Source organism: Podarcis vaucheri (assembly GCF_965113315.1).
Source record: "Podarcis vaucheri genome assembly, chromosome: 13".
NCBI classification, from domain to species: Eukaryota; Metazoa; Chordata; class Lepidosauria; order Squamata; family Lacertidae; genus Podarcis; species Podarcis vaucheri.
The window spans coordinates 47,232,500-47,245,900 of NC_138751.1; the positions used below are offsets into that span (position 1 = coordinate 47,232,500).

General features: G+C 47.0%; 1 protein-coding gene and 1 long non-coding RNA gene across 4 annotated transcripts in view; both read right to left on the reverse strand.

Annotated features, from left to right (window-relative positions):
• Positions 1-13,048, reverse strand: part of PLEKHH3 (pleckstrin homology, MyTH4 and FERM domain containing H3) — a 39,496-nt gene extending 26,448 nt beyond the window's left edge. The window contains exon 1 of one of the 3 annotated variants that reach the window (XM_082194906.1): positions 11,528-13,048. In XM_082194906.1, coding sequence (XP_082051032.1) covers positions 11,528-11,608 — 81 coding nt within the window. In that variant the 5' untranslated portion in view covers positions 11,609-13,048. Of the gene's footprint in view, positions 1-3,276; positions 3,492-10,713; positions 10,999-11,527 lie in introns of those variants that run through there. The other 2 variants (XM_082194905.1, XM_082194904.1) reach the window with 2 other exon arrangements.
• Positions 1-13,401, reverse strand: part of LOC309516450 — a 94,195-nt gene that overhangs the window by 26,448 nt on the left and 54,346 nt on the right. The gene's annotated exons all lie outside the window — the stretch shown is intronic.

Genomic DNA, 13,401 nt, shown 5'->3' on the forward strand with positions numbered 1-13,401 from the left:
TTATAGTGGTACCTTGGGTTACAGATGCTTCAGGTTACAGATGCTTCAGGTTACATACTCCGCTAATCCAGAAATAGTACCTCAGGTTAAGAACTTTGCTTCAGGATGAGAACAGAAATCGTGCTCTGGCGGCACGGCAGCAGCAGGAGGCCCCATTAGCTAAAGTGGTGCTTCTGGTTAAGAACAGTTTCAGGTTAAGAACGGACCTCCAGAACGAATTAAGTTCTTAACCCAATGTACCACTGTATATTAATTAGCTTTCTTGTCCCAACTTTCCTCCAAAGCGCTCAAACCAGCGTTAGAAACTCAGATATATAAGCTAGGGGCCAAATGGCTCCTTAAACCAAGGTTACAGTCACCAAAACTGAATGTCTGGCTGCCATTTTGGGGCAAGAAGGCTCTAAAGTCTTATTTTCCATGCTCCAATTTTAGTATATGTGCTGCACTAAAATCTTATTTTCCAAATGATGGACTGACTGTGATTCTGTTAAACATCTGGCTAGTTCAGATGACAACCTTGGGCTAGCTTAAGAACTTTGAGAACTTATCCAGGGGCAATCCACACATATAATGATGACCTATTTGACCTCTTTTTCTTAATGGTGACTGCTCCTACTCAAGGCTGCACAGAAACAACAACAATTTGGTTCAAGAAATGCATTCTGATTGTGCAGATAAAATATAACGGAGAGAATTCTACAGGACGTGGTACTAGTGTGTGAAAACAGTCCAGATCCAATGATGCCCAGATGATGGACATGTCAGGTGCCAGGCATCTTGACTTGGGCCCCAAGTGGTCAATTGCCAGGTACAAAATGTGCCCGGCTAATTTCGAACTTCCATACATCATGTATGGAAGTGAGAGCTGGACCATAAAGAAGGCTGATCGCTGAAGCATTGATGCTTTTGAATTATGATGCTGGAGGAGATTCTTGAGAGTCCCATGGACTGCAAGAAGATCAAACCTCTCCATTCTGAAGGAAATCAGCCCTGAGTGCTCACTGGAAGGACAGATCCTGAAGCTGAGGCTCCAATACTTTGGCCACCTCATGAGAAGAGAAGACTCCCTGGAAAAGACCCTGATGTTGGGAAAGATGGGGGGCCCAAGGAGAAGGGGATGACAGAGGACGAGATGGTTGGACAGTGTTCTCGAAGCTACCAGCACGAGTTTGACCCAACTGCGGGAGGCAGTGGAAGACAGGAGTGCCTGGCGTGCTCTGGTCCATGGGGTTACGAAGAGTCGGACACGACCAAACGACTAAACAACAACAACACAATTTCGAACATTGAAGATGATGTCCGTGGCTCTTCCCCTTTCCGTATTATCCTCACAACAAGCCTGTGAGATGGGTTAGGGTCAGTGGTGGTGAGCTTGATGGCTGAGTGGAAACATGGACCCTGGTCTCCCAGGTCTTAGTCCAACACTTACCCGTTGCATGATGAGCCCACCAGGAGTTAAGACAGCTCTCCTAGAACCCTTCTCAGACGACTTCCTAGCAGGATTAAGCTACCAGAGCTGGAAACTGCAGGTTCAGAGTCTTTGTGGGAGAAGGCCCTAATTTGCTTCTGGCAAGGAGAACCCTAGGAAGAACTCCTCAAGGAGAGAGACTTCCAGCCGCCCATCAGGCAAGACCTTTCCACTTGCCTTGCCCCACCCTCCAATCTCTGCTTCTCTTTTTTTTTTAATAATAATTTTTATTAAGTTTTCCATTTTAACAATCCAATCAGATCACATTGCATATTCCAAATTATACAAATATATCTCATATAATCCAAATATGCTTCAAGTTCGGTGGGGTTCCAATCATCTTATGTTTCTACTGCCTTGAGTTTCCAAGAGTTCCTTCTTTAAATCTTCCTGTTCTTAACCTTCCTTCCTTCATGGCTTCTCAATTTGTATTGTATTATTTTATACACTGTGACTTGCCGTTGTTTTTATTTATTATAGTTTAGAAATTATTTATTGTAATTGTTAAGAGTGGATTTCTGTTTCATTTTTATACGCTGATATTTAATATACTATACTCTTCTAGTGGATTGTTGAATCTGACTTGATTTGATATAAGTTGCTTATTTTAAAGTTATGTTTTATTATCACATTTTTGGATTGGATTGTTATATGGTGTACATTCTTTGCCTCTTCAGCTTGTAAACCGCCTTGGGTATAGTGAAATAGAAAGATGGTATACAAATTAAACGTGAAATGAAAAATGAAAATTAAACATCCCTCCTCTGCTCTGACCAGGTGTCCCTTCCTCCCCTGCTCTGACCAGGAGAAGTGAATGACGCCATACTATAATGACTAGGCTCAGCAAGGCTTTTAAAAGTTTAATGGTTGTTTGTAGCAATTATCTCAAATTTGCAAGGTAAGGAAGGGCCCTCTTTGAGTCTGCAAGCCCTTGTACTCACCGAAAAAGCACCTTTACTTGAAATATTTCAGATTAGCACTCTGAACTGTGAGGGACTGGTGGGGAGAGGGAGCAAAAAGAAGCCAGGTACGTCTCTTTGCTTTCTTTGGTAGGGTTTTAGTTCAGGTGAACAGTGTACAGTGGGACCTCGGGTTAAGAACTTAAATTCGTTCTGGAGGTCCGTTCTTAACCTGAGGTACCACTTTAACTAATGGGGCCTCCTGCTGCTGCCGTGCGATTTCTGTTCTCATCCTGAAGCAAAGTTCTGAACCCCAGGTACTATTTCTGGGTTAGCAGAGTCTGTAACCCGAAGCGTCTGTAACCCGAGGTACCACTGTAATACTTTAGAAATACAGTCATACCTTGGGTTGAAGTTGCTTCAGGTTGAGCGCTTTCGGGTTGCGCTCCGCAGTGACCCGGAAGTAACGGAACGCGTTACTTCCGGGTTTCGCCGCTCGCACAGACGGTCAAAATGATGTCACGCGCATGCACAGAAGCGGTGAATTGAGACCCGCGCAGACATGGGCTGCATTCGCTTTTGGATGCGAACGGGGCTCCGGAACGGATCCTGGTCGTATCCAGAGGTACCACTGTAAAGTGTTCTGAAATAGTAAACTCTTTGTAAGAGTTTACCCATTGACTATAGCAGCTTTCCCACCGCCTTCAGAAGAGAAAACTCTACTCCCTTAAAAATAAAACTGTTTCAGCTTATGTAACTCTTGGGACGACAATCCACATAAAGGAGCAAGTTGACAAATCATAGATTTTCTCACTTGGGCAAAGTGGGGTCTGCGGGTGAAAATACGGTTGTGTCTGATCACGTCTCACCACAACGTGATGGAGAAGGGAACTGAACACTTTTCCTTACCATTCTGAGGGCCCGAAATGAAGGAACTTGCATGACTGAAAAATAAATTCTGCATTCCTCTTTCAGAAAGCCTTGGCAGGGCAAAGACACTGGACTTGGAGGGAAGCCATTAAAAGGGGGAATGTGGGGCTGGAAGTTCTTCAATTGCTGTTCCATAAACCAGGGGTGAGCCATGTTAGGAAACTCAAGACATATAAGGTCACTGCCAAATAGCAGCTTAAAACCTAGGTTACGGTCGCCACAACAGAATGTCTAGGCGCCATTCCGCCCCCCCAATGAGATTTCTTTTTCCTTTTCTTCAGTTCATTTCTAGACTGCTTTATATATCGAAGAAGAAGAAGTCTCAAAGCGCTTTACAACCCATTAAAACATCAAATAAAGAAATCCAGAATAAAACAAATTCACGCTGCAAGGAAAATGTTTCAGACTCTTCTCCAAGTGACATTTTGCTTCCCCCCATATTTATTTGTCTACTTAATTTAGCTCATAGCACAGCAGAAGTACTCTAGGAAGCCAGGGTGATGTAGTGGTTAGAGCAGGGGTCAGCAAACGTTTTCAGCAGGGTCCACTGTCCCTCAGACCTTGTGGGGGGCCGGACTATATTTTGAAAAAAAGATGAGCAAATTCCTATGCCCCACAGATAACCCAGAGATGCATTTTAAATAAAAGGACACATTCTACTCATGTAAAAACAGGCTGATTCCCGGACCATCTGCGGGCCAGATTTAGAAGGTGATTGGGCCAGATCCGGCCCCCAGGTCTTAGTTTGCCTACCCATGGGTTACGAGTGTTGGACTAGGACCTGGGAGATCACACTTCAAATATGTACTCGGTCGTGAAGCTGACCGGGTGACCTTGGGCCAGTCCCAGCCTACCTCATAGGATCGTTGTAACGATTAACTGCTTAGCTGCTTAAGAAAGCTGGAGGGGCCAGCCAGGTGGAGATGACAGGTGCCAACCTGCCATTCGAAGATCTCCAAGTGGTTGCAGTTGAACCCATGCCAATCACAAAACGTGCCTGGCTAATTTCAAATGTTGGGGGGGGGTGAGGAAGCTGTGGCCTTCTAGATATTGGCAAACTTCATCTCCCTTCATCCCTGACCATCGGCGACGTTCCCGGGGACCATCCTAACCCCAGCCAACCTAAGCTGGATAGCATCCTCCAAATCAGGCACTCCCAAACTCTGAAGGTACTTTTTATCACCTTTGGTAGACGTGCCCGAAGATTAAGGCTTTCTGGGAAATGATATATAACGAAATGAAAAAGGTACTTAAATGTACTTTCCCTAAGAAACCAGAGGCCTTTCTCCTGGGCATTGTCGGCCAATTGGCTCTAAAGAAAGACAGAACTTTTTAATGTATGCTACAACAGCAGCAAGAATACTCATCGCAAAGTATTGGAAGACACAAGATCTACCCACTCTGGAAGAATGGCAGATGAAGGTGATAGACTACATGGGACTGGCTGAAATGACTGGCAGAATCTGTGACCAGGGGAAAGAGACGGCGGATGAAGACTGGAAGAAATTTAAAATTTATCTTAAGAAACATTGTAAAATTAAGGAATGCTAAAATGTTGAGGTTTTAGAAAAAAGGGGATTACAGCTGTAAAAGATTAAGTAAAAGAAAAGAATAAGGGAAAATTTGATAAAAACAAGGGGCAGGGTCTGCTGAAACAAATTTGGAAATTGGGATGCAGAAAGGGGAGGTATGGGGAAGTCGGTGAAGTAGGATTTAAGAAAAAAGGATCCGAAATTATACATGTTTGTTTATGTGTTTGTTTGTTTGTATTGTGTAATGTTTGTGTTTATAAAAATTGTGAAAAACCAATAAATATTTTATTAAAAAAAAACAAATCAGGCACTCCCAAACTCGGCCCTCCAGATGTTTTGGGACTACAACTCCCATCATCCCTAGCTAACAGGACCGGTGATCAGGGATGATGGGAATTGTAGTCCCAAAAATATCTCGATGGCCGAGTTTGGGGGTGCCAAATCCTTAAATTTCCTGAGGGGTCAAGGTAAGCAGTGCCAGGCGTGTGTGACACTATGGCACGCCCAGTTAACACCTATCAGATGACCAGGTTCAGGATCTGGTCTCTCCAGCTAGGCAAGCTGCTTTTGTAGTGGTAAGTGAGCTCACGCCCACCCCAGCTCTGCTTTGGCGTAGCACCCCACTGGGGAAAACAGGTTCTGGCAGCATCGCACAAAGGCTATAGTTAAAAGACATGATGAAGTAGCTGGAGCATTTCCCCTGTCCAAAAAAAAAAAAAGCTAGCACACTTGGAAATTATTTTGTTTTGCGGGGGGCGGGGGGGGAGAGAATAAATGAATCAGATAATCACAGAATTGTAGAGTTGGAAGGGACCCTGAGGATAAACAAATGGAACCACGGGTGGTGCTGTGGGTTAAACCACAGAGCCTAGGATTTCCCGATCAGAAGGTCGGCGGTTCGAATCCACGCGACGGGGTGAGCTCCCGTTGCTCGGTCCCTGCTCCTGCCAACCTAGCAGTTCGAAAGCACATCAAAGTGCAAGTAGATAAATAGGTACCGCTCCGGCGGGAAGGTAAACGGCGTTTCCGTGCGCTGCTCTGGTTCCCCAGAAGCGGCTTAGTCATGCTGGCCACATGACCCGGAAGCTGTGCACCGGCTCCCTCGGCCAATAAAACGAGATGAGCGCTGCAACCCCAGAGTCAGTCACGACTGGACCTAATGGTCAGGGGTCCCTTTACCTTTACCTTTATTAAATGTATTTTAATGTATTTTTAATCTCTGTTGGAAGCTACCCAGAGTGGACAGGGTACAAATAATATTTTTAAAAAATTATTATTATTGTTGTTGTTGTTGTTGTTGTTATTTAGTTCAAGTCCATGCAGTGCAAGAATATGCAGCTAACCTATACGGGGATCAAACCTGCAACCTTGCCGTTATCAGCACCACACTCTAACCAACTGAGCTATCCAGGCTGACAGACAAGGATGGTTAAGACAGAGGTGCGCAAATCAGGCATGGTATTGGGGAGGGGGAATGTTCCCCCCCCTTTCAGTGCTAAAACTGAGGGTCACCCTGTTAAATTGGTTGGCCAGCAGACTGGGGACAGACAAAAGAAAGTCACACAATGCATTGCTAGACCACAATTCCCATCATCCCTAAACATTGGCCACATTGGCTAGGGCTGATGGGAGCTGGAGTCCAGGAACAGCTGAAGGAATAAAGGAAGGATTCCAGCTACCAACCGGAGCAAATAGCTGTAGACCAAAGTTTATTGCGCAATACAGTGGTACCTTGGGTTAAGTACTTAATTCGTTCTGGAGATCCCTTCTTCACCTGAAACTGTTCTTAACCTGAAGCACCACTTTAGCTAATGGGGCCTCCTGCTGCCGCCGCGCCGCCAGAGCACGATTTCTGTTCTCATCCTGAAGCAAAGTTCTTAACCTGAAGCACTATTTCTGGGTTAGCAGAGTCTGTAACCTGAAGCGTATGTAACCTGAAGTGTATGTAACCTGAGGCACCACTGTATTGAACTTACAGCCACAAGAGGCAATGGCCTGGAAGACACAAGATCTACCCACTCTGGAAGAATGGCAGATGAAAGTGATGGACTATATGACATTGGCTGAGATGACAAGCAGAATCCGTGATCAGGGAAAAGAGACGGCGGAAGAAGAATGGAGAAAATTTAAAAGTTACCTTAAGGACTATTATAAACTTGATGAACGTTAGAATGTTGAGGTTTTCAGGAAGAAAGGGATACAGTGTTAAGAGATAAGATTACAGAAAAGATTGAGATGACAGAGGTTGGAAAGGTATATTTAGAAGTTGCTAAAAAATACTTTGGACATTGGGATGCAGAAAGGGGGGGTATGGGGGAGTCCCGGAAAAGAAGTTTATGAAAAAATGCTATGAAATTATACGTGTTTGTATGTCTTTTTATGTGTTTGTTTGTGTTTAAAAAATTTGTAAAACCAATAAAAATTTTATAAAAATAAATAAATAAATAAAGACAAGAGGCAATGGCCATGGACTTACATGGCTCTAAAATGGGATTGGACCTATCCTCTATAAATGGGCCTATCGACAGGTATTAGCCATGGTAATTAATCCAACAGCCATGGAGAGGGCTGTTTGGTTCAAGCTCTGCTGTGGGCTTCCCAGAACCATCTAATTCAGCCGGGGGGTGGGGGGGGGCGAGCTGTTGATGGACTCCCATCTCCCATCAGCTCCAGGCAACATGGCCACTGGTGATGGAAGATGGGAACTGTAGTCCAACAGAATCTAAAGGGCCACAGTTTCTCCATTCTTGCTTTAGCTGGACATATATGCTTCCAATTTTACTGCTAAGCAGGATTAAATAGGAGGTGATCAAAGCACATTACAAAGAGAGACTCTGTCTGTGTGGACAACCCTGAGTCGAGGACCTGTGCCATTACAGTGGTACCTCGGGTTACATACGTTTCAGGTTACAGACGCTTCAGGTTACAGACTCCGCTAACCCAGAAATAGTACCTCGGGTTAAGAACTTTGCTTCAGGATGAGAACAGAAATTGTGCTCTGGCGGCACGGCAGCAGCAGGAGGCCCCATTAGCTAAAGTGGTGCTTCAGGTTAAGAACAGTTTCAGGTTAAGAACGGGCCTCCGGAATAAATTAAGTACATAACCAGAGGTACCACTGTATTTATTGCAGTGCCCGTTATATATAGACCCAAGAGACCGATTTATAAAACCCCTGTTTACGAATGGAATACATCTGAATGGAAAGGGTGAAATGGCTGCTGAGCGACACCGACGACTTTGTTACTTATAAAGTAGCACTCTATGGGCTGGTAGCTAAGAAGATCAGGAGGAAGGAACTAGATAAAATAGTGGTCAACTGCAAAGGGGATTCAGATATTTAATTTGGCATATCTTACCTGAGAATCTTCTGCTGCTCTATTCTATTTAATGCAACAAATAATTTTAGTAGACTGTGGTTTTATTGTATGTCTGGTGCCCGATGATTGCTATGGTTATTGTTGTTGTTGTCTCCTTCTGAATGATGCCATGGCCTATGGCTAGTGCAATAAAAAGTTTAATTGGAAATTGAAACTAGGAGGTGTTCCCCAGCAATGGCAGAGCAAAGGAAGGGGAACGAATAATAATAATAATAATAATAATAATAATAATAATAATAATAATTTATTATTTATACCCCACCCACTCTGGGCAGCTCAAAGCAGCATGTGTATATTTAGCCCCCAATAACTTGTCTCCGGGATTCGTGTTGCAGCCTTTTCATGCCTTCAGCCAAATCATCTATCGCCCCAAATTTTGTTTCCTCTTGGGAGGGCAACAGGGCCTACAAATGCAGCCATGTGTTGGCAAACCAAGGCCACAACTCGTTGGGCAGTCCAGCTTGGAGATCCCTTCCCCCTCCTCCCATCCTCTTCTGTGGACGTCTAATAACAGCTCTGCAGAGATCTGGAGAACCCCAAACCTGTTCCTTCCAGGCTACAGTGATGCATCGCCTCCAACATGTCACATCCCGTTCCTCTTGACAGGACCTGCCTTTCTGACTGGAGACGTTTCAGAGCAGAAAGGTGTGCGTGTGTGTGAGAGAGAAAGAGACTCCCAATTTTCCCAGCAGATCCAGCTTCGGGTTAAGCAAAAACTTTTCAAGTCCCTTGGCCGGCCAGACCACAAACTGCTTCTCTACAACGTTTTGCCTGTACAGTGGTACCTCGGGTTCAGAACTTAATTTGTTCTGGAGGTCCGTTCTTAACCTGAAACTGTTCTTAACCTGAAGCACCACTTTAGCTAATGGGGCCTCCTGCTGCCATCGCGCCACTGGAGCACGATTTCTGTTCTCATCCTGAAGCAAAGTTCTTAACCTGAGGTACTATTTCTGGGTTAGCGGAGTCTGTAACCTGAAGCGTCTGTAACCTGCGGTACCACTGTACCACACTTCGTCCAAGGATCACAGGGCGGTTTACAATATAAAAATACATAAATATATACCATCGTAACAAACAATAACCCCCACACACTGTTTAAAAGGCCATAGATTGCTTAATTAGCCAAAGGCCTGGGAGAAGAGGAATGTTTTGGCCCGGTGCCTAATGATAGGTAACGAAGGCGCCAGGCGACCCTCCCTGGGGAGAGCATTCCACAAGTGGAAAGCCACCACAGAAAAGTCCCTGCTCTCGTGTTGCTGCTCTCCAGATCTCTTGCAGAGGAAGCCCACAAGTGCAAAGGTATGCCTAGTATCCAAAGTACTAGGTCAGAGAAAGGAAATATTTTATTAGAGGGAATAGGTTTGTTCTACCCTAGAGAATATCATTATTCCTGTAAAAAAAATCAACTGGCACAAATCTACGGCTGTCAAGAAATTCATCCTTTGGAGCTGGTCTGGGTCCTATTCTGGAAGAGGCAGTTGGGTGGGCAATAGGGCAATAGAGGGAGAAATTGGTGGTGCCCCTTTTGCTTCCCAGGTTGAAAGCGGAGGGAAATGGAGGGTGCGGAAGATGAATGGCTCCTTTCTGAACTCCGGTCGCGCAGTGAAGGGCCCTGTGTCCCAGCCAGCCAAAAGGCAGCCCTGCTCTCTGTCACTCTTGAAGCTGGCCAGGTTTCAGCTCTCCATGACTTCCTTTTGCCCACGGTGAAAAGGAAATGGGCTGGGAGCAAGAGGTGGCCAAGCAGCCAAGACAACAGCTCATTCTGCATAATTCATGGCCGTAGAATTACATAAGGATTATGAATACGAGGAGACACCCGCTCCCCAACTCACGTTGCCAGCAAATCATTCCTGCCACTTAGTTCATGCTACCTATCCGGAGAAAGCTCACCCTCCCCCCCAAATTGGGAGGATGAGGAGACGGGCAGTGCTGCCCTGGGGACGGCTCCCAAACTGCTTACAGGATGGAGCCAATCACGCCGGGGGGTGCTATCCTGCAGGTTAGATCGGCCCCAAAGAGCATATATCCTAGGTGCAAAAGCGCCTGAAGAAGTTTACGCACCGATTTCTACCGCGCCAGCCCTCCTTCCATCCACCTTCATTTGCTCCTTTGCAAATCAAGAACGCAGGTCCAGGGCTGCATGAGTCAAGGCTCAGCAAAGCCTCGGAACACGTTTCAAGCGAATTCCTTTACACTGAGTAAAGCGAGCAATTCTCTCCCCCCGCCCCCGACGCACAAGACAGAGCTTCCAAAGGCGAAGCCGCAGTTAACCTGCGCGAATTTACGTCCCAGGCGCGTTCAGAACACTTTGTCCTCTTGGTCCCCCCCGCCCCGCCGGGGGAATCGGGGGCGCGGGGACGAGTTAAGGCACGCGGGCTCCTCTAGGGTCGCAAAAGCGCAAGGTATTAAAAAAATAAAAGTGAGATCTGCCGGCCAGCTCTGCAGAAGCTGCAGCCCCCGGGCGGGAATAGGACGCAGCAAGTAACTCCGGGAGCTGCCCAACTCACCTCGTCGCCTTTGCTGCGCAATTCGAAGGACTCCTCGGCTTCGTCGTCGTCCGCCCCCCCTTTGCCTGCCTCGCCATAGTCGCGTCGGAGCAAGGTGAAGCCTTGCCTGCAGCACAGCAACCACCACAAGCCGCCGGGGAACGGCATCCGGCGCCTGAGCTCGCCGCGGGAGCCTCGATCCGCGCGCGCAAGGCGAGCCAAGGAAAGGACGGTGCGCCCAGGGCGCGTTTGGAGACGCCAAACAGGGACCCTCCCGGCGCGCAGCTCCCCGGCCGTCTGGCGCGCTCGCTCAGCCCGCGCTCGCCCCGCCCCGGCTCTCCCCGCCCCCGCCCCCGCGCCCGCGCCCGAGCTGGGGAAGAGGAGGAGAAGGAGGAGCGCGTCCCGGCCCAGCCCCGCCGGTTGCCCCGGGAGGAGCCGCCCTTTCCGGGGGGCCGGCAGCCGGATGCGTCACGCGGACCGGCTGGGAGAGGGAGACAGGCCCGGGGCGCGCTCGGCTTCCCGCTGCCCCGGAGCCGGAGGCAAAGCAGGCGGGCGGGCTCCGGTCTGGTGCCAAAACTCAAGGATCGGGGCCGGGTGGAGCGATCGGGGCGGCTGAGAAAGCGCCGCCGGGACGGGGCTGCGCCTTTTCCTGACTTCGGCCGGAGAAGGGAAAGCGCAGGGGCGAGTTGGGGGGAGCCGGAGCCTCTGGTATGGCAGCAGGGAGGATTCTGCGCTAGAAGCAAGCGGCGCAGTTCTCCTGAGCATATGCAGAGGTTTTCGTTCCCCGGCCGCAGTGGCGTTAACCGGCTCCCCGGCCGCCCTCTTAAGTACACACCTGGAGTTGTAATGGAGGGAAATATGTGAATTCCTGGCGAACTCGGAAGGTAGGTTTCGCACGCCGAATAGCCTCCAACATTCCCCGATGGAGAGAGGGACGTCAACTGGGCAGCTTCCAACATATATAGAAACATAATGAAACGTTAAACAGAAAAACTTCCTTATATAGTGCTGCCGTGAGATCACCTAAAGGTTGTATAGTTACTTATCTCCTTGGCTCTGGAGTTGCCTAACTCCATACCCTCCAACATTTCTCTGATGAAAACAGGGACGTCCTAAGGAAAAGCGGGTCATTCCAGGATCAAATCAGAAACCGGGACGATATCTATGGATCTGGAACTGTCCCTGGAAAATAGGGACACTTGGAGGGTCTGGACCAGCCTTGAAAGATGTGGAACATAATAAAAAAGGAGAGTTGTTCTGAGAATGGGCAGACTCGCTTTTCCTCTATTCCCAGGGCAGGGAATGTGTTATATGTAGGCCAGCCAAAGGCCTGGCAATTTTCATTTTAAAAAATCCTTCTGCGTGACAGAAATTAAGAACTCTTGGGCACGTCAGGTTCTTTGTGGTAGCTCCAGAGAAGCTGTGAAACATTTGACTGGGGAAGACAAGTCTATCAACAGCTATCAATCACCCAACTATTAATTAGCCTCCGTGTTGGGAGGTGCTATGTGATTAAATACTAGGCTAGCCAGCAGTAGGGAAGGGTGGCTGTTGACTTCACGTCCTGCTCTTGAGTTTTCCCCGGAGGCGTTTAGTTAGCCACTGTGGGAAACAGGATGTGGATTAGATGGTTTCCTTGGCCTGATCCCACAGGGCTCTTATTAGGCTTTGCATTTCAAAGGCGGTGGCAGCAGGTCTGCAACTGCCTCTTCCTTCACCCATCAGCTTTTCCCGTCAGCTAATGAGAAAACAAGTTGCATCTGAGGTTGTTTTTTAGTGAATTTCGTGGTTTTTGTTGCACTTACCTTACCTCTGAGGAGGCCAAGGATATTCGTGTATGACAGTTCCTTCAGTCGACAAATCATCTCACCAGCAGTCTTCACTATGCAGCCTCCCCAGGTGCCTAAGGTTCAGCTGGAGCTCAGGGCAAACCTTTATGAGGCAATCTTTCTTGTGAGAGGGTAGGGAAGTGTAAGGAACCAAGGAAGCTGTAGATGTGCTTGAGAAATGTTTACCAGAAAGAAAAACATACACCACCCTTCTCCACCTCTCAGCAGTAAGGAAGGCTCAAAACCTCGCAGCCACTGAATTTCTAAAGAATCCTGAGAATGATGCAAAAAATAAAGTAACAATTTTTAGTTTTTTTTGCAGAGGATGAAAACTCAAGTAACTGGAGGACAAATTCCAACACAGCACTGTGCAAAGTCTTTGTTATTCTGCCGTATTCAAAACAACCATTTTCACATTTGATGTTAAAAAAATGTGTTTCTGAGTGTACCTCTTGCTCTGTTTATACTACATGCTACTCATGTGGAAAAGAAAGCAGAACAGCATGGAATTTTAACACTGATTGTACATTTTTCTAAGCAGCTTGTTGCAGACTGATCTAAAATATCTAGGAAGATTTCAAATTGCGCTTTGTGGTTTTTGCTTTCAAACAGCTGCAGGGACCCTGGTTTTTATATCTCCCCCGTGCCATTTTTCAGATAAAAGATGGGCATCTGGCGCCCCTTCCATGCCCCTACCCAATTTAGGGGGCTCAGGTGGGCTTTTTTTTTAAGGGGGGGAGTGAAACCTATCCCAGTGCCACTGCTGCAGTCAAAATCTGAAGCCTCCATAGCTGCTTTTAATTGGGAAACATTAAAAGAAATATATAAAGAAATCCTGTCATGGATCTCCTGAATCATATTTCAGAATTTTTGCAACTAT